Below are 21917 nucleotides of genomic sequence, written 5' to 3' on the forward strand. Positions count from 1 at the left end.
AAAAGCTATAGCAATGTTGTTCTTTTTATGTTTCCTTTTTCCCTCATAACAGATTAATACACACACATTATAGAGAATTGAGAAAAGTATGCCATGCAGCAGCTAAGCCTGTGCACCACAACTACTGAACCTGTGCTCTAGAGCCCAGGAGCTGCAGCTCCTGAGCCCACATGCCCTAGAGCCTGTGCTCTGCAACAAGAGAAGCCACCACAGTGAGAAGCTGGCACATTGCAACTAGAGGAAAGGGTGTAGCAATGAAGACCAAGCACAGCCAAAAAACAGATAAATAAAATTATTTTTAAAATTAATAATGGTACATCCAAGAGGTAAATCAACATTCTGCCATATATCTTTACATGAATTTTAATGTCATAACTTTTTAAAGTTGTGCTTATTCTGTAAACATACTTTTGTGTTCTTCCTTTTTCAAACTAAACCTTTTAATTGAAAGAATTATGTATATAGAGAAAACTTTACAAATCATAATGATGAATTTTTGCAAAGTAAATGTATCTATGTAACCACCATCCAGGTCAAAACCAGAACATTATCAGCCCCTAACTTCTGCCCACAGGAAGTCTCCCTTGAAGTCCTTATCAGTTAAATCCCCCTAGAAGTACCCACTATTCTCACCTCTATTACCATAGATTAATTTTGTCTGGTTGTGAAATTAGATATTGTGTTCTTTCATTTCTGTTTTTTCACCCAATCTATATACCCACATTGTTGCATGTAGCTAGCAACAGTCTATTCCTTTTAATTGTTATACTGCTATATTATTACAACATTGTACCACTTTTTATCTTTTGTGGTGATGGATATTTGAGTTGTTTCCAATTTAAGTTAACATAAATAATACTATAATAACATTCCTCCTTAAAATCCCCTCCATCTTCCTTTTCTGGACCACCTGATTTCCAAGGCCTACTGTACAAGTACCACCCTGGGAATTCCATTTGCCCCTGTCCCTTGGCTGAATTCTTACCTGGATTCCATAGCTTCCTCATTCTTGATTTAATTTCTTATCTTTATGGATTCATCTCAGGTAGCTTCCTGAAAAAGATGCAAATGAAATACATTTTTTGATGTCTCACAGGTTGGAAAACATTTTCTCTTTGAATTGTAAAAGCATTGCTCCACTTTTTCTAGCCTTTTATGTTGCTAGTGTGAAGTCCAATATCATTCTCATTCTAGATCCTCGTAATCTCCACTGTGTGTTGGGAAATTCTGTGATACTGTGCCATCTAGTATATTTTATCCCACTCAGTTGGTTCTTTCCATGATTATACGTACATTTTTCAAATCCGGGAAATTGTCATCATTATTTCTTCCATAATTTCTTTCCCTCTATTTCCCTCCATTTCCCTCCTTCTAGCATCATGACAAAAAATATTACCAACTAGTTTGTATTTTGTTTTAATTCTTGGGAAACCTCCTGAACCTTAAATCATTTTTGCTTTTCTTTTTGGAAGATCTCTTAACTTTATCTCCAATTACTCTATTGATTTTTTAGAATGTTGTGCTAATTTATTTTTAAAGTCCAAAATTTTCTATTTCTTAAAGTAGCATCCTGTTTTTCTTTTATTTATTTAAGTCAATAACTTGCTGTTTCTTATTCATTTTTAAATTTTGTTATACGTTTTTATTTCCTTTACATCCCCTTTTAAGCTGCCTTTTTGTTTTGATCTCTTTATGTAATTAGAGAACTTCCTAAAAATCTGTGGATTATTGGCTATCTGTTTGTATTTGAAAATAAAGCACTAAAAAGCCATGGGCTAGTTTGACAGTTAGTAGATTTCACTGTAAAGTTATTGGGAGTGGTATTGGTGATCCTCTAATGTTAAAGTCCACAGATTTTTATTCTTGGGAGATTCTGTTTCCTCAAAGAGGACTCATTTGTTGTCTTTGCTGAAGGGTATAATTCTTATAGCTAGGATTCTGTAAGCAGGGGCATGAAAGATGCTGCTTTTCTCACCATTGTGTATGCGTGTGGGGAGGGAGGTGGTGGTGAGAGGTATGTATAACTCCAGGACTCACAGGAGTTTCACTTCTCTAACGATATTGGGCAAGTCATTAATCTTTCTGAACTTCAGTTTTCTTATCAATGGTAATTCCTATTTCATAGGATGCTATGAGAATTAACACCCTATGAATGGGATTCCTTGCTGTCTCAGATCGTAAAGCATCTGCCTGCAATGCGGGAGACCCGGGTTCGATCCCTGGGTAGGGAAGATCCCCTGCAGAAGGAAATGGCAACCCACTCCAGTACTCTTGTCTAGAAAATTCCATGGATGGAGGAGCCTGGTGGGCAATAGTCCATGCGGTCACGAAGAGTCAGACACGACTGAGCGACTTCACTATGAGAATTAAACCAGATACCGTGCATATAATATTGAACATATAGGTTATATAGAACCCAATGAACATTCTAGCAGTTATCACTTTCACTGTTAGCATTACAATTGCTATTATAATTATAATCAATTTCACAATGGCAAGAATCTTCTTGGATATTATCTCGCATCTCTTAGCAAACCAACTTGCTGTAATGGTAAAAATGAGAAAGAGAAAGTATTAAAATCATATTGTCCAGATTATATCACAATTTATTTTAAAAAGTCTCATCCAGGGACTTCTGAGGTGGCCCAGTGGTTAAAAATCCACCTGGCAATGCAGGGAACACTGGTTTAATCCCTGGTCTGGGAACAAAGATCCTGCATGCCAGGCTCAGACAGTCAAGAATCTGCTTGCAAATGCATAAGACCTGGGTTTGATCCCTGAGTCAGGAAGATTCCCTGGATAGGGAAATGGCTACCCACTCCAGTATTCTTGCCTGGAGAATTCCATGGACAGAGGTGCCTGGTGGGCTACAGTCCAAGGGATCACGAAGTCAGACGTGACTGAGAGACAAACACAGCAACCTACCAATGCCATGGGGCAACTAAAATCATGGGGCCATTAGGTCACTTATTCATAAGACCAGCAGTTTGCAAATATTTTCTATAAATGGCCAGATAGTAAATATCTTAGGATTTATGGGACAAACTCTCTCTGGTACATTTTATGACACAGAACCACAAAAGCAACCAAGGACAACTCATAAACAAATGGACACAGCTGTGTTCCTAATAAAACTTTATTTAAGAAATAGGTGGTGACCTAATTTAACTTGAAGGCTATAGCTTGCCAACTCTGCTTAAGAAAAATGTCTTCTGTTGAAATGCTCTAGTGGGCTTGCTGCTGCTGCTGCTGCTGCTGCTAAGTCGCTTCAGTCGTGTCCGACTCTGCTGGACCCCATAGACGGCAGCCCACCAGGCTCCCCCGTCCCTGGGATTCTCCAGGCAAGAACACTGGAGTGGGTTGCCATTTCCTTCTCCAATGCATGAAAGTGAAAAGTTAAAGTGAAGTCGCTCAGTCGTGTCCAACTCTTAGTGACCTCATGGACTGCAGCCTACCAGGCTCCTCCGTCCATGGGATTTTCCAGGCACGAGTACTGGAGTGGGGTGCCATTGCCTTCTCCACTTGTCATCAATCTTCACTTACAAAACACACATTGAAGGATAAAATTATTGAGAATTTCAAGATGGTAACCACACAGAATTAAATGCCAAAAGGGGGGTCCTATTTAATTGTGGAGCCCTATACAACTGCATTGGCCACATCCCAAGAGGCCAGCCCGGCTGTCCTTTCAGCTTGATCCCTCGCTGAAGGAGAAGGACCTAAGGATCCCCACTTCAAGAAGTTTAATAAGAAGTCAAACTCAGAGTATCAAACCCAGAGCCTCTCCTACACCTACCCATCTTTTTTTCAAACTTCTTCTCCAGAAAAGACATTACATCTTGGCCAAGATTATGAATTTGGCCAAGAATTGAATTGGCCTTTAACAAGACAACCCTTAGTTCTGAATTGTCTAAATTATTGCAGGGTAAGGAAATGCTAATGGACTCAGCCCTTCAACATTGCATCATTCTATTATTTTTCATATATAACATTTATTCCTATTTTAGAAGTCATATAAGTGAACTTCAGGAAGTTAACCACCCTTTCACTGTTTATTCTGTGCTAGTAACACTGGGAAAGGCACTATGGAGTTAGGGTGGAGAGTTCTGCCTGACTGATATACAATTGTACTTTAAGGATTAGCTTTATGGCCTTATGTAAGATGCTGCACTTTTAAAAGTCCCCATTTTCTCATCTGCAAAATGGGTTTGATAACATCCAATTCACAGTATCACAGTGAGGATGGCAAAAACATGACATGTGTACAGATCTTGGCACATAGTAAGCTATGCACTGCTGATAATACCAGTCATTATTATTGGGAGGTGGGGGGAAAATGTCTTCAGTATGCATGTGTGTTAAGTTGATTCAATTATGTCTAACTCTTTGCACTGTATGGACTATAGCCTGCCAGGCTGCTCTGCCCATGGATTCTGCAGGCAAGAGTACTGGGGTGGGTTGCCATGTCTTCTTCCAGGGGATAAACACAACCCTTAAACTGCAAGATTACAAGTTTCAAGGGAGAATAAGTTCTAAACAAAAACTGCGAAGCCAGTCAGTAAATACACAGAGCCACAATAACACGACAGATCACATGTGTTATAGGAGTCGTAACGGTGGTGTAGCAGTTTCTCATATGGATTTGAGATACTTGTCAGAGAGTCTTTGCAGGCTCTTCCTGAGTCTGCTGGCTCTAAAGGTAAACACTTTTACATAATTTTCTTTGGGGCAGGGAGGGGCACACAATTTAAACACAAGGCCATTTGGTGGCTTAGGGATTTACAATGGGGCAATTATCTTTGTGGGTGAAATGTGAATGTGAATGCAAGCAAATAATGTAATACATGTACCTACAGTAAATAATAAAAATCAGGAAATGTAAGTGGTTTCTGGATATTGCCTTACTGCTGCCATTCAGCCAGCATTAGTTACAAGCTATAAGCTCAATGGGGAAGAGGAAGCATCCTCATAAAATAAACATTTGCCTGTAAATTTTCCAGTTGAAGGAGAGGGCAGCTCTTAGCCTGGCTACCTCCACTGCACATGACGATTAGTGAATCATACCGCCTGGGTCAGCCTAAAATTGTCTTATAATGAAACTGAGATATAATAGGAAGGTATGCTATTTTTGTATTTCCGAAGAAAGAGGCCTCTCATACAGCTGTGCTCCTGTGTTGAAAAGTGACCCTCAAAACAAGAAAATGATACAGGACCATCTAAGCTCTGAGATTAAAGGAGGCAAGGAGACAGTCTTGCTTCTGCTTCATGAAAGGATGTTCTCACAATAGAAATACCTCTATGGTTACCAGTAATAAGAAAAGATCAAATCAATCCTCTTTCCCTGAACTGTGATGATCTTACACATGATTTTAAATATGGGAGCCCTACTTACCTCATCAAGTTGATTTTATTTTTGACTTCAAAAATTATCTAACTATTCTTACAGTGTCCGTGTATAAAAATACAAATGTCTGCTCAGTTCTGTAATGTCCTAGCAGAGTACTGGAATTTCATTTAAATGTGGAAGATTAGAATGAACAAAACTTGCAAATTTCCTAGTGGATCACAAGGCCTGTTATATGCTTGAGGATACTGTTACATAAGATGTTTATATCTGACCATGAAGTGTATATGTCTGTCCTCTATGTCCCCAGAAACTTGTCTAAACATGTTGGATTCTCGGTGAGAATAGAGGCCATTATATTTTAAATGTGTATGCCAACACTGTATTTGTAAATGTCAGAAATTCACTTCTATTTCTGTTAGTTTCTTATGGCTGCTAAAACAAATGATCAGAAGTTTAGTGGCTTAACACAACGTAAATTCATTAATTCTGGAGGTCAGAAGCCTATAAATAGGTCCACAGGTCTACATTCCATTTGGAAGCTCTCAGGGAGAATCTCTTTCCTTGCTTTTTCCAGCTTCTAGAGGCCACCTGTGTTCTTTGATTCATGGTCCCTTTCCCTCATCCTCAAAGCCAGCTGTGCAGCATCTTCTCTTTTCTCTGACCTCTACCCTCCCTCTCACAAGGACCCTTGTGACTACATCAGACTCACCAGCATAATACAGGGTAATCTGTCCTCCACAAAATCTCTCATTTAATAACATCTGCACATTTTCTTTCACAGATTCACAGGTTATAAGGGTTAAGGCTTTTTTTTTTTTTTTTAAATATGGACCACTTTTAAAGTCTCTATTGAATTTGTTATAATATTGTTTCTATTTTCTGTTTTGGTTTTTTCCCTGCGAGGCATGTGGTATCTTAGCTCCCCTATTAGGGATCCAATCCGAACTCCCTTAATTGGAAAGAAAAGTCTTAACCACTGGACTGCCAAGAAAGTCCTGGTTCCGGGGATTAGAAGGGAGGCATCTTTGGGAGGACATCAACCATCATACTACCATGTCTGTCATCACCACAGCTCTTTTTTCCACTTCATGCTTAAATGTTCATAAGACTTTATATATCAGCATATAAAAAGTTCAGGATTCTTCCATGGCTTAAATAAATAAACAGACCCTCTCTTGATGGCAAATCTTCTACTATCCACCCTTCCTTATCTTTCTTCCTATTCATAGCCAGGTAACTGAGCACACTAGCTACCCTACCTCTAAGACAACTTTCTTTTTTTCAGTCTTAAAATCTTCACCTGCTGCTGCCTGACACCTGCCCCCACCCTCCATCAGTGTTTGGCAAAAGTCAGCAACGACACTTCCATTGTCAAAATCCTATCCTAACTTAACTTCTCAGTAGCATCCCATACTAATGATGCATCTTTTATTCTTCAGACTCCCTCTTCCTTGGATCTCATGATGGACTTCTGTTGTTTTGTCACCCAGGACTTTATCGTGGTATGGGTCCTTGATTTTCCTCTAGGGAACCACTCCTCTCTCCCTCAGTTTCAGTGGTGCTACATTTACCCCAGTGACTGGACTGGGCATGTGACTTAGGCCTAACCAATCAGAGCATCATCTGTGCTTGGCCACCAGTGATTGGTTCAGGGACAGGTAAATGGCCCAATCCCAGCCAGTGAGATGCAAGTTAGTGAAGAGAGAGACTTTTTCCAGCAGGATTATAGAAGCCAGCAGCCAGTTTGACACTGACCAGAGTCTGTGAATGAAGCCAATATGGAGGAGAAACATAGAAAAAAGAGAAGAAAAACCATGTTGTGATGATTTCATCTCTTGATTTAACCTAGGCTGAATTCTACCTCTGGGGGCTTTGATTATGTGAGCTAGTATACTCCTTTAAGTTGCTTAAACCAACTTGAACATTTTTTGGTCACTTTCAACAGAGTTTCGCTTGACATGATTGCCACCATGTCATCTCTGAGGGAAGAGTAATTTAATCCCCTCATCACCCACTGCAGTTATTTTCTACAATGTACAGATGGAAAAAAAAAAAAATCCAAATCACTTAAATGGGAATTCTGATCTTTTCTGTCTTCAAAGAAAATGAAATGGATTTAACTTGTAATCTAGACCACCTAATGCAAAGAACGAATTCATTGGAAAAGACCCTGATGCTAGGAAAGATTGAAGGCAAAAGGAGAAGGAGTGGCAGCTAATGAGATGGTTAGATAATATCACCAACTCAATGCACATGAATCTGAGCAAACCCCAAGAACTAGTGGAGAACAGAGGAGCCTGGCATGCTGCAGTCCATGGGGTCACAGAGTCACGCAGGACTAAGTGACTGAACAACAACTAGAGCTCTATGTCTGAAAATATCTCCTTTTTAATTTTCCTTTCTCTCTTAAATTTCTCACATACTATAGCAGCTTGGAACCTCTCCCACTCTAGACAACTGACTCCCAACAGACTCCCAACTTCTCTCTTATAACTGCTTCCTGTCTCCTATCCCACAATCTTTTGTGAGTGCAGTTGGCTCTCATTATCCATGGATTCAGCATTTGCGAATTCAACCAATTACAGCTCAAATATTTTTCATATGCTTAAGGGACTTGAGCGTCTGTGGGTTCTGATATCTGTGGGGCGGATTCTGGAACCAATCTTTCTTGAATACAGGGGAATTGTATTTTTCCCCTCTTCATCCTCGAGCCCCATCATCTCTCAGACCAATGAGCATGACAGGCCCTCTCTTGCTGCCCTGTGGTCAGACTCCATAGGAAAGACCACCAATCCCCCCAAACCTCAATTTCTCCACACAGTGCCAGGGAGCTCCTGAAGGGTGAAGTTGTTTTCTGACTAATTCTTAGTGAAGAAGAAATCTTATTCTTTCATTAAATTCAACAAACATTTTTTGAGTATATTTGGAATAACTTGTGTGTGTTGAATCTATTTTTTCAGCTGCTCAGTTTATGAAATCTGAATACGGATCAAGTGTTTCCCGTGAACAGTGCTTAGCATAAGCACTCAGAAAATAACTGTTCTTATAGAGTTTGAATTTTACTTGAGGCATACAGATGAAAAAACATAATAAATAAGCAAATTACATAGTACACTAGAAAGTGATAAGTAGTATAGAAAAAAAATTAGAAAGGATGTTTGGAAAAAATAACTTAACTCACCTTGAAATAAGAGAGAGAGTTTCACAGAGATTGCCCAGTTAGTAACTGGAAGAGTTCCATGTCTTTTCCCTACACCATGCTGCCCTAATTAAAACTTATTGTAAAGTCATTATGTATTAATGGTAATATATGAAGGCTTTTAAATTACAATCATGCTTCTAGAATACATGGCCAGAATAACTTGGGAGTGTGCATTCACAGGGAGAAGGCAATGGCACCCCACTCCAGTGTTCTTGCCTGGAGAATCCCATGGACAGAGGAGCCTGGTGGGCTGCCATCTATGGGGTCACACAGAGTCAGACACGACTGAAGTAACTTAGCAGCAGCAGCAGCAGTGCATTCACAGGGATTTTTTTTTTTTTTTAAATTCTCTCTTTTTTTAGTGTACAACACTAGATTTCTATTCTATATACACTCTATAAATACCAGACACATTTAAAATCAATTCTAGTAGTAATTTTGGATTTTACCCAATATTTAAAAGAATAAACATTTGATTGTAGAAAGCACAAGTGTTCTTTATTGGAGAAATATGGGATAAATGAGAGACTCAGAAGACCTGAGATCTAGTCTGGGTTCTGCATGTTTGGTCTTAGACAAATTATTGAGCCTTGCCTGCTTACTCAGTAAGGCCTTGAGGGAAGGGTGACTTCCATACTTAATAAGTGTAAAGTGTTGGTTGCTCAGTCATGTCTGACTCTTTGTAACCCCATGGACTGTAGCCTGTCAGGCTCTTCTGTCCATAGAATTCTCCAGGCAAGAATACTGGAGTGGGTTGCCATGCCCTTCTCCAGGGGATCTTCCTGATCAAGGGATTGAATCCTTGCATCTATCTCTTGCATTGCAGGCAGATTCTTTACCATCTGAGGCACCAGTCAATCCCCCACTTAATAAGAGGTCCTCCAAAAATGACAAGTCTGTGAAAGCACATATAAACTTGAATATTCAATTTAGAAATGAATTATTTAGATACATGTTAACTACCTGTTTTTTAAAAATGCCATAAAAATGTGTAAGGGGAAAATTCTAATTTGATCCCCCTGTTGGTGCCTATATGCAGTGGGCTGTATTCTCTACTCTGTTACATGGAAGGTAAGATCTCCCTTTCTCTTTTAATTTTAAAGAAATCAAAGGGTGAAACTACCACTGCTTCCCTTTATGCATTAAGTCTCATTAGTTACTGTAAAGTTTTACTAACATTAGAATGGTGCCAATAGACTTGTTCAATACAGAGTTGCCACAAACATTCAATTTGTAAAAAAAAAAAAAAAAAAATGTAGTATCTGTGAAGCTCAACATACCAAAGCGTAATAAAATGAGATATGCCTGTATTTACTATAATATAGGCCCTAGTGAAACAAGCAATTGTTTCTCTGTTTCATTCATGGCTCTGTCCTCAGCACCTAGTCAAATGCCCAGTCACATAGTGGTTACTCAAAAAAGAGCTGAGTTTCCTAGATGAGCTGGAAGACTGAGAGGCAGTAGGAGCAGAGACCATGGTGAAAGGGCAGACCACAGGCAGAGCAGGAGAACACGGAGCTTCCTCACTGCCCTCTGCCCACGAACTGCTTTCCCACTGACGAACGATGATTTATTTCTTTTACGTATAAGATGAGTTCAGTTGTCCCCTAATCTTTGAGTCTGGCTTTTCAAATGGATGAAAATGAGGTTCCAGAGAACATCAAAGCAAAGCAAATACCACATTGGATGAGTCAGCCTGAGCCGATTAGAGTCGACAGTTGAGGAACCTGATTATGAAACCTGATTATGCAGCTGGGGCTCAGGGTGTGGTCAAGGCCCCTTTCATCGGGCAGTGAAAATCTCACACAACTGAAAATACACAGTAGAGTCAATATATGTCCATCTCCACACAGAATTAGTGCCAAAACTGAACATTAGCACATTTGCATTCAGCTTTTAAAAAAAAGAAAAGAAGGAGAGAGAGAGAGAAAGGAAGGAAGGAAAAGTACGGAGCAGCTCTCTAGATCTCGGTCCCATGCGGTGCTGAATGCAACACTTTTAGGGCGCACAAGGCACTGCCTTGCTGTGAGAGCCAGAAAGGACTTACACAAAAGGAAGGTTAAACCCCAGGAAACAAGGAAGGGCATGAACATCTAATTTCCTTCGATTTGGCACAATGCTAAACAAAACCCAGCAAGAACTAAAGTGCACAGGACCACCCTGCAGCAGGGGAAGAGAATCTAACACGTATAAACAAGCATCTTTCAGAAACTCCAATTTTGTTTCTTAACAGTTTGTAGTTGAGGCATGGAAATTTTTAGTACTGATTTATTTATCCATACTCCCATCCATTTAATAAATTCAAATCATGTGTCCTGGGCTGGGGTAGGTACAGGATGTAATAGGTAACCAAGATATGTTTGTCTTTGTGAGGACCTTCACTCTACATGGGAGAGATAGTCAAAAAATGAATAATCAGATTCTAAGCCCTTTTTTTAAAATGGGTAATTCTAGAAGTCTAGTTTCCTGGGCCTTCTGTAACAAACTGTCACAAACTTGCTGTCTTAAAACAACAGAAATTTGTTTCCTCACAGCCTTCAAAGTTAGAAGCCTTGAAATCAGGGTTTCAGCAGGGACGCAATTTTTCTAAAGATGCTGGGACAGACTGAAGGCAAAACAAGAAAAGGGTGGCAGAGAATGAGATGGTTAGATAGGGCCACCAACTCAATGGGCATGGATTTGAGCAAACTCCAGGAGATAGTGAAGGACAGGGAAGCCTGGTGTCCTGCAGTTCATGGGCTCTCAGAGTTAGACAAAACTCAGTGACTAACAACAAACTATAAAGACATACAGAGTGAACACAAGTGACAGCAAGCAGCTGTCAGGGTAACCTGCATCTAGGTGGTAGCCTGAGTAAAGAAGAGCAGTGAAAGATGAGGCTGGAAGTGGAGGCAGGAGCCAAACCATGGAGGCATCATGGCACACCATGGAGCTTGAGCTGTTGGTCAGAAGTTCAGCTCATGTTTTCACAGCTGTCAGCTCAACTATTGGTCAAGTGTTGGAGTGGCTACACTCCATGCATACTGAACTTCCAGCTTTTCAAACTGGACATGCTCACTCTCACCTCTAGGTTTTGCTTCGTGCTCTTTATTCTGCCAGGAATGCTGAGTATAAATAAGGAAAATAAGACTTAGAGTGATCATGGAATCAGGACACAACCCCAGATGTTCTGCCTCCAAAATCACTTATTTGTCCAAACTACTATATTACAGCCCCAAATAAGACATTGCAGGTATAAATGGTAGGTTTTGTACCTGCATGCTATATTTGAAAGTAGCTGAAAGCAGCAAAACTTCAAATAATAGTGACAAGAAGGGGGTTTTTCTCTCTCAAGTAAATGAGGAGCTGGCATGGTATCTCTGCTGTCTAAAAGTCCTCAGGACTTTCCTGATGGTCCAGTGGTTAGGCCTCTGTGCTTTCACTGCAGGGTACACAGGTTCAATCCCTAGTTTAGGAACTAAGACACCACATGCCACATGGCAAAAATAAATAAATAAAATCCTCAGTAACCAAGCTCCTTCCACTCCCTTGAGTATGGGCCTGTCCTCACAGTACAAAGTGGCTGCTAGAAATCCTGCTCTCAGGTCTCTGTTGCAAGCACAAGAAGGGATGAAAAGAAAGAACAATGGACATAGGGCACCCACCAGATGATATGTAAGGCAAGCTTGTGAAAGCCACCCCTGACATTTCTGTGTCTTTCTTAGGCAAGAATGCCCACCTTCCCCTAGCCCTCCTGTCTTTAGTAGCAGGAGTCAGGAGAAAGCATCACATGCTTCAGATGACTCTCTCCTGCCCCTATCTGTACATCACTATTGGCAGGAATGAAGAGGGGATCCTGGAGCTCTGTGTACTCCTAGCTGAACATCACGCTGCCCTCATCTAATCACTCACAGTCTCACCACCACTCTCTGCCCTGTCATCATCTCAGCACTCCTGTTACCCTGTATATATATATATATCAGTCACCACAAGAGCCCCTGAATTCCAGGCTAGGCTTCATCCTCAGGACTCTAATTCCTGCTCAACTTTATGGACAGTGAGGGAACACCCACCTCATCTGTCACTTACTACCCTCCTACCTTGCTTCATTTTTCTTCATAGCACTTGTCATGACCGGAAACAATGTCTTTTAACTTGTCTCTTTCTTCCTAGTAGACAGTAAACTCCATGGGAGGCCAAGGTAGGGATTATTGGAATTTACTTTATTCTCTGCTCTATCTCTAGACTCCAGACCACTGCAGGTGCTCAGTAACTATTTATTGAATGAATGAATGAATCTCCCTGGTCAGCACTTATTCACACAACAAGACCTGCAAGGGAAACTAGGAGATATTGTCTTTATGCAAGTGATCATAAGCTTTGCTAAAACTTGGAAGGAGGCAAGAATAGGAATCGTGGAACAATCAGTAACCCCTACTGGAGAGAGCATCTGCTAAGTGATCTTACATAAACCTTATAAATAAGTTTTTGGAGAAGGAAATGGCAACCCACTCCAGTATTCTTGCCTGGAGAATCCCCATGGCTAGAGGAGCCTGGTGGGCTATAGTCCATGGGGTCGCAAAAGGGTCAGACATGACTTAGCGACTAAACAACAAATAAATAAGTTTACCTTCACTAAAATAAAACATAGTAATATTTTATGTTTTATATTATATAAACAAAATAAAAATGTTTAAAATAAAATAAATAAAAATACATAAAATAAATAAAAGCATGCAAAAATTATGTGACTAATGAGTTTTGGTGGCAGAAAGCCCTGTCAGGAAAAAAAAGAAAAATAGATATATACATAGATCATGAGACTGAACTGTGCATGTGAGCAAACTGGTGCTCAAGGAAATGACAGAACTTACTCTGGGACAAGGAATTCATTAAGTGTCAAAATGAGAGCCAGAACTTTAGGCTTTGTGTTCTCCCAGATATACCATGGAAGTTCTTGTCATTCAGTTGGGTTGTTTTGATTTTCCATAGACAGAGACATGTGGGGAGAGAGAGATGACTCTATTTGTGGTCAGAAAATCCATATCCTTCCAACAGGACTAAAGAGTAAGAGGTGAAGACAGCTCAGGAGAAACGAGAGGCCAGGAAATTCTGAATTTGTAAGCTCTTATGTTTAAGGTGAAAAGACATCAAATGTTCCATTAATGACTGTTGAAGTCAAGCTAGTTCTAGATTTCATTCTGTTAATCCAATACCATATCTGCTATATTATTTACTTATTGAATATTGCATCTATACATTTAAATGTAACCTTTTCACAGAGTCCTAGATAAATTTCCAGGTTCATTTGTGTTAGCTAATTGCCTATACATTTTTGAAAATGAATTAAAGAAAAAAAAAGGAAGAGTCATCTTTCTATATTTTCCAGATCCTCTCATAAGATATAAGTGTTATAGAGTATTGATGATTTTGCTGGTGATGTGTAAGGCTGAGCCAAACTCAGCTTTCTCTGGTTCAGATGTTGAGTCTAAGGAAGTGCTGACAAGCAGGAGTTAAAAAAAAAAAAAAAAGTTGGCACTTCTTTTGGTAAGCTATTTGATATGTGCAACCATTATTATTTCAGAAAGAAGGATGGTTTCCTGTAACAGATCCAATCCTCTCTACCCACCCCACCACCACCACATCCACATGGAACATCATCACCCTGCCTGAAGTCCTGAAAGCAATTACCACTAAGAAAGAAGCTCTAGGACCACTTGTGTCTTCATGCTGTGAAGTTTACAAAGAAAGGGGACAAGGGCTTTCCAACACAGGCATCTGATCCCACCTCATCAAGGAAGCAGGATTTGAGTGGTACTACCATAGCAAGAGAATGGAGACCTACTCCAGTATTCTTGCCTGGAGAATCTCATGGACAGAGGAAACTGATGGGCTACAGTCCATGGGGTCTCAAAGAGTCAGACATGACTGGGCAACTAAGACACTTTGCCATAGCATTTTATTTTCCTTACCAGAGTCCTTACTTTGTTACACAGTAATTCCTCCACTATTAGTCTTCACCTGCCTGCTATGCGCCCTGTGAGGGAAGGGTCTGTCTCTGTTTTTTCATCTAGTTATCTCCAAATCTTCTAAAGAGCCTGGATATTCAATAAATATTATTTTATTCAGTGAATTCAATTCACAGCTAAAAGTAAGAATGTGAGGGTTAAAGTAAGTGGGGGCATGCAAAGCATCAAGGTTAAGGAAGGACTATGTTAACAAAGAAAAAAATGGTTGAATATAAGCTCAATAAAATGTAAACATCTGCCCACTGAAATTTAGGTCTTCGTAATCAGATGATCTCAGTTTGTAACTTATTTTTTTAAAAATTTAAGGCAAGATATATTTCTTTAGCATGCAAACTATATAAATCTAAACAACTTAAGCTTTTGTTGTTATGGCATTGATTTGGGTCAGTGTCATTTTAAGCTTCACAGGAGATAGAAGCATAAACTGGTTGTCATAGAAATTAGGAAATGATTCAGATTCTTAAAAAAGCTTGATTGGAATTTGGAACTGACTTGCAATTCAATATATTTTTAGTTGATGTTGAAGCCAAACTCAAAATGAAATCTATCAGTTAATTAAGTGTATTGAAGAATTTTTAATTAGATTTCATCAAAAGAATTGCTGTGATGAAATAATGGTATCCTATTTAGCACATTTTCTCAAATTTCTCTCCCTATCTGCCCCCCACCACCACTTTACTCCAGCTTTTCCTAACCCTTCAAACAAGAAGAGACAAAAACAAATAAAATAACCTTTATGCATTTATGGGAAAGCTGTAACTTCCTGCCTTATTTCTTACAGGTCACTTTTGTTGTTCAGTCACTAAGTCACGTCCAGCTCTTTGCAACCCTGTGGACTGCACCACTCCAGGCTTCCCTGGCCTTCACTATCTCCCCAGAGTTTGCTTAAACTTATGTCCATTGTGTCAGTGACACCGTCCAACCATCTCGTCCTCTGTTGCCCTCTTCTCCTCCTGCCCTCAATCTTTCCCAGTATCAGAGTCTTTTTGAATCAGGTGGCCAAAGTATTGGAGCTTGAGCTTCGACTTCATCATCAGTCCTTCCACTAGAGGTATTTTCCAGAAAGTAGTGTTTGGAGACAAAGATTGCTGCAAAGTCCTTCAAATGTTTGAGTTCCACCCCAGCCATCAGTGTTAGAATCCTGAAATTCTAAGGAGTAGGTGACATGAAAGTTGGTTAACTTAGCATTTATATTTATATACATATATAAGTTATGAAGATATAGATTTCTATAAATATAATGCTAAATTTAAAGATCTTATGTAAACTTTGTGTTTTTACTTTTACTAAATGTCTTTATAAAGACAGCATCCTTTATAAAGAGACTATCCTGACATTCTAAATATATTAAGTGTATAATTATAGTCACTCTGCTTTTTGTTCATATTTACAATTTCTTCTTTGCTAAATACTTTTCAGTAGAATAATAGCTAAAGTCTCTTAAGCTCTTACTATGTTTTGGACACCATAATATTTATGTACATTGTGGCATTTAATTGTCCCGACCACCCTAGGCATAGATACTACAATGATCTTTATTTTACCCAAAAAGAAATTGAGCACAAAGAGATTAAGTGACTTGTCAAATAAATGACAAAGTCTTATCTCAGACTCCAAAGCCTTCACCACCTCCCTTAGTTCTAAGAAATGCTTATAAATTTGTAAGATCTGGTTAGAGATAATATGCATAATAAAGAGCCTTTTATATCTTTATAATGACCATTCATTTTGTGGCTTTATGACTTTTAGAGTGGTTCTAGCTAGATTCTGAGTCCCTCTTCTGTCACCTCCCCCCTTTGCATCCTTGTCCTGGGTTACCTGTCCAAAAGGTCAGCTTTACCTAATAACTTTCTGATAAAAAAAAAAAAGTCCCTTCTCTACCACCCATTTTGCCTTCTTTTACATTTCCACTAGAAAAATATTCCCAAAGGAAATAACCATAATGCCTGTACACAAGAATAAGAAGAAAGAATTCTCCCAGTTGTCAAGAAGTGTACCATCACTTTTAGAGCAGCTGGGATCTGCTTAGATAAAATTTGGGGATCTGAGTTGTACCTTGAGTGATTGCATGCAGCCTTCATAAAAAGGAAGCCTACATACAAGCTTATGCTAGGTCCTACTTTGAATTAAGCAACATTTTGAAAAATTACATACAATAGTTTTATATTGACAAGTACATGAAATGAGAATGGTGTGTGGATCCAGATCGCCCTTTTATTTTGATAGAGTCATCCTATCTACTGCACCATGTCAGCAATGTGCATTTCCCTAGTCTCTGGTTTGATGGTTTTCCCTCTAGGTTTATCTGTGAACTAGGGAAAAAAATAAATAAATAAAGCCACAAGCAATGAAAGAACTCTTATTATGAGATGCATCAAAAAGAGTCTTTTTTTTTTTTTTTAAGTATAATGAGAAGTATTCAGAAATGCAACCACTTCCCAATGTTTCCTTCAGTTGTGACAGAGTTCAACTGGAGTTGAAAGACATGAACAGGACAGCCAACTTTTGCTCTCTGACTTGCATGGACAGAAAAACTAAGTGGATTTATCCTTTAACTAGCACTCCCCTAAGCACTGTTAAGAGATAAACTGAAAGGTATCAAATTTTTTTAGAGTTTATTTGAGTGAAAATCGACTGGACTCAACACCAAACCCAGAAGTGGTTAGAGTACCCTGAAGACAGTGGCCAGGGATAAGACCCTATGTAGAGAAGGTACAGGAGCAAAGCAAGGAAATTATTTGATTGGCTATGGTTTAAAGCCTAGCTGGCTCTGATTGGTTGTCTCTAGGTTTCAATTTCATAGCCTTGAAGCAATTACAGGCTTAAGTTTTACTCTGCTACATAGACAGCCTAGCAACAGCCACACCAGTCTAATGGCCTCCTGGGTTAACAAACTAAACATGGCTGAAATCACTTTTTTAGAGAAATGTAATACATCTTGCCAAACAGCAAACTGAGCTGGAAGAAGAGGATGGAAATGAATTTGGAGGCAATCACACCTGAGCAATTCTAACCAGCCTGGAAAAAAAATTCTGTCATATTTCAAAAGATCTTACAAAAAGCTTTCAAGTTCTTGCAGACTCTACAATCCATGTTAAAAAAGAAAACAAAACAAAAACACTCACCTACAGTAAATTGTGGCTTCTATCCAATTAAAGACCTCTATATGTTAATTTTCACAGACTTCTTAAAATTTTTAAGCTTTTTTAAAGTAAATGAAGACAGGGAACAATATATATCCATTCTCTTTGTTGAAATTTTCTAAAATTAAAGATTTTTAAATTTGAATTTTCCTTGATTTTCTTTCTTCAAACCAAATCCATTTAGGTTTTGTTCTTAGAACAAGTACAACTGAAAGAAAAATTTAGATTAAAATGCCTTAGGTTGAAGTGCTTTCACTAAAATGTACCCCATTTCAGAAAATACTTTTGGCTTTTATTTACATTTGAACACTCTTGTAAATTAGGGGTTTTTTTCCCCCTAAAGTGGCTTAAAACTTTTGCATCATAAAATGCCAATCCTTTGATTAGATACTCAATCCCATATGTTAAAAATGAGCTTCTGATAAAAGCAGCTTCTAAGAAGCTTTTCTAGACTATAACTATAAAAAAAAGTCCATTTGCCTATTTAGCTTGCCATTGCTGAATAAGGAAAAGTTATAAATGTCATCAAAAGACAGACTATTTGTTATATTTTCCCATCTGCTTACTACATTGGTTATTTGAGTCTCTTGTAGGTGTAAAATGCTCTATATTAATAAATTCAAATTATGTCTGTTGTCTTGTACAAACACAGATGTCATTTTTGCAGCTTGAACTTGTTTAAGTTCACAAAATAAAATATTAAAAAAATAAAAACATGAATTTTGAATTGAAAGAGAGAAAAATAGTAGTAAGCATGAAAAGCCCATGTTCAACTTTTATCTGTTCATCTCTTACTCAACATTTCAATTTATCACTAACCTCCACTGCATAAAATACTTTTAAAAGTTTTTTTTCTTTGGTATGATGGCATCAAATGTAATAATTTCTTATCAACCTTTATAATTACAATGACTCATTCACAGATATTTAAATTCAAAACCAGAGTGAATTTTTTTTTACTTTGTTTATGAAAATTGAAACAAGCTAGGGCATTGGTACACAGGCCAACTGATCATCTGTCTGTTCTTAGCTTTTTGTCTAACAGTGATCAAACAATGATTTCATCAGAAAATGAGCAGTTTGGTTAGACCAATCAACAAAGCCTAAAATATACTCTGAGGACACAGGTCTCAGGTATTTCTTTTCAAAGCAATATAGAGTAATAATACTTCAATATGACTGCAAGGAACTTCAATATCAAACTCTGGCCTTGCTTGGGAACCTACCTCCAAGCAGTCCTCTCCCTGTTTCTTTGAGATTCATATTGGACATATTCCAGCTCATTTTCCAGAGCCATGTCCAGCAGCCAGAGATGGGGAGCATATTGTAAGACTGCATCTTTTTTCTCTGAGTGTGAATTTACACTTTAGGATCACTTTGTCCTCCTGGAAGATGAAATTGATGATGATAACCTTTATTGAGCACTTACTGTATGCCAGGCACAGAACTAAGAAATTTTTATTATTAATGTTTAATCTTGATGACAACCCTATGATACAGATATTATTGTTGCCATTTCCATTTAACAGATAAGGAGAAATAGAAACTTAAAAGCCTCAGCCTTCTCTGAGATCATACCCTTATTAAATGAGATAATCAGAACCACAACCCAGATTTGGCTGAGTCCAGAATATATGCTCATAACCACTATAAAAAGTGAAAGTAAAAAAGTAAAAGTGAAGTCAGTCAGTCGTGTCCAACTCTTAGCGACCCCATGGACTGCAGCCCACCAGGCTCCTCCATCCATGGGATTTTCCAGGCAAGAGTACTGGAGTGGGGTGCCATTGCCTTCTCTGTTAACAGCGGCTAGGCATATTATATTTACTTGGAGCTGGTATACTTGTGACAGCCTTAGTGCCCTCGGACTCGGCGTGCTTGGCCAGCTCCCCAGGTAGCAGCAAGCGCACAGTGGTCTGGATCTCCCTGGATGTGATAGTCGAGCGCTTGTTGTAATGCACCAGGCACGATGTCTTGCCAGTGATGCGCTCGAAAATGTCATTGAGGGAGGAGTTCATGATTCCCAAGGCCTTGGACGAGATGCCGGTGTCCGGATGGACTTGCTTCAGCACCTTGTACACATACACAGAGTAGCTCTCCTTGCGGCTGCACTTGCGCTTCTTGCTGTCCTTCTTCTGGGCCTTGGTCACAGCTTTTTTAGAGCCCTTTTTAGGGGCAGGAGCAGACTTAGCCGGTTCAGGCATGTCTATAATGACAACACCCAACAACACAGAAAGATCTTGAAATAACCACTATACTATATTGATTTCAACTATTTCAGAAATCCAAACCCACTGGGTGTTAAGGTTCAAGGATGTTTTCTTGGTCATTTCATTTGAGGCTCATCTACTATTTCTTATTATCACTGACAAAAGCCCTGGATAAAGTCAAAACTTCTATGGTTGCTGAGCTCTTTGGACTTATGTGTTTTGAAATTAAAGGAAAGATAAATCCTAGTTGTTTCTTGGGTTTACTATAGAACTTGATAAAGAGTCATCAACATTTCTGCCGAGATATTTATCATCTTGGCAACTCTACAGAAGGAGATGATTTTGCCTTCAACAAATTAGATTTTCCTCAAAGGTATATATGAAGTAAACACTAAATGTCCCCAGTATCATTGAGGTTTATTTTGGCACAGCTGAGCTTATGTAGGGAAGTACAGAAGAGTTCAAAATCGTCTTCTACAGTGGCTGAGGCCCTGAACAAAATGGGAGCCCACTCTCACACCATCTTCCCAATTTCCAAGCATTCGAGACTATACTCTATGTCCAGATATTCATAGCTGTCCTCACAGTCCCCTGCCCCCTAGCCCTACAGAGCTCCCTCCACCGTGGTCTTAATCAACCCTCTTCACCTTGGAGCTACAACTTATATCGTATCCTCTTAGAGCCCTGCTAAATATGAAGTTACGGAATTCCAAACTTCAGACATGAATAAGATCGTACATATCACTTCCCAAGCATCTCTTTGATGCAGATAAGAAATCTAAAACTTGGACACATGCCCCAGATCACCCAGTTGCTGAGTGGCAAGGGTGGGGGAAATGCTACATCTGCCTGAGGACTCTCAGTACAGTGTTCTTTGCATTGGACCATGTTGTCACCTCCTACTCCATGCTGTCAACCAGTTAACCCCTGAAACTACTCTGTAACATAAGTCCTTGTGAACAACACTTCTCTTTCCTCTCCAATCACCTTTGTGTTTCAGCAGGGGATGCTTTTGAAGACAGGAATAACAAACAACTTTAGTGATTTAAGAAGCTCCAGGCCTAAACAGTCCATTAGATAGATAGCCTTCTGGGCAAACAGCACTTCTATTCATTGTTAAGACACATTCATCAATGGTTGTCTTTGGTTTGGCCCAACCGAAACTCTAGAAAGATCTTGGAAAGGCACAGCTTATTATAGAATGAATTATGAGATCAAAAGCAAGGATTGTGAGAAAGCTTACAGAATTTAGGATTACTCACCCTGAAGAAGAAGAAAAAGCAATGAAAGCTACTTTCGGAATCGCCTTTGGTCAAGGGGATTTATAATACAGAAAACAGTGACTTGTCTTCCATGGTTAGGATGCACAAAGAGAAATTGGGCTTAAAGTGCAGCAAGATAAATGGATGGCCCCACTGAGTGTCAGTGTGGTCAATTAGATAGCCTCTGGAGGCTTTCTATAAGCTTGACTGCAAGAGGGGACCTTGACCTGCACTATGCAGAAAGCCCTCTTATCAGAGGCACTGGAGAAGCGTGTGTCTATAATGGTCAAGCCAGGCTCTCTGCTGACGGCAGAGGCATGCACTGTGCAGTCTTGAGTTTCCCCACAATCACATTACCTAGAGTTGATTTTGTTTGCTTTATAACTGCTGAGAAATTGTGAGGAATCACCTACCACACACAAGCTTCTATCATGTGGGCAATGAAGCTTCTATTGTCATTGACAAAGGGATCAAATTTCATCCTGTCTCAAAAAGAGAGTCCAATTTTGGACCATAATCTGGTTAAAACTGCTCTCTGCAAAGAGGTTTCTAAATCAGTTTCTTTCCTAGCACAGTGGGATAAGATCTGCAATTCTCCTCTTTGAATTACTCTGGCCGTGCTCTGGGAAGCACAAAGTCAATCTTCATTGCTACCAAATCTGAAGGTTAAGTTTCCAGGCAAGAAAGGAGGTGATGCTGAAGCCATGATCAATCAGTGATGTCAACCTGCCAGAAGTAACTTATCATG

General features: G+C 39.2%; 1 protein-coding gene across 1 annotated transcript in view; it reads right to left on the reverse strand.

Moving 5' to 3' along the window:
• LOC109558496 (histone H2B type 1-K-like) overlaps positions 1–19901 on the reverse strand; it is an 86351-nt gene extending 66450 nt beyond the window's left edge. The window contains exon 1 of the mRNA XM_070788768.1: positions 19541–19901. Within this exon, the coding sequence (XP_070644869.1) occupies positions 19541–19901 (361 nt within the window). The remainder of the gene's footprint in view (positions 1–19540) is intronic.
• Between the last annotated feature and the right edge of the window lie 2016 nt (positions 19902–21917).

Source organism: Bos indicus, chromosome 5, assembly GCF_029378745.1.
Source record: "Bos indicus isolate NIAB-ARS_2022 breed Sahiwal x Tharparkar chromosome 5, NIAB-ARS_B.indTharparkar_mat_pri_1.0, whole genome shotgun sequence".
NCBI lineage: Eukaryota > Metazoa > Chordata > Mammalia > Artiodactyla > Bovidae > Bos > Bos indicus.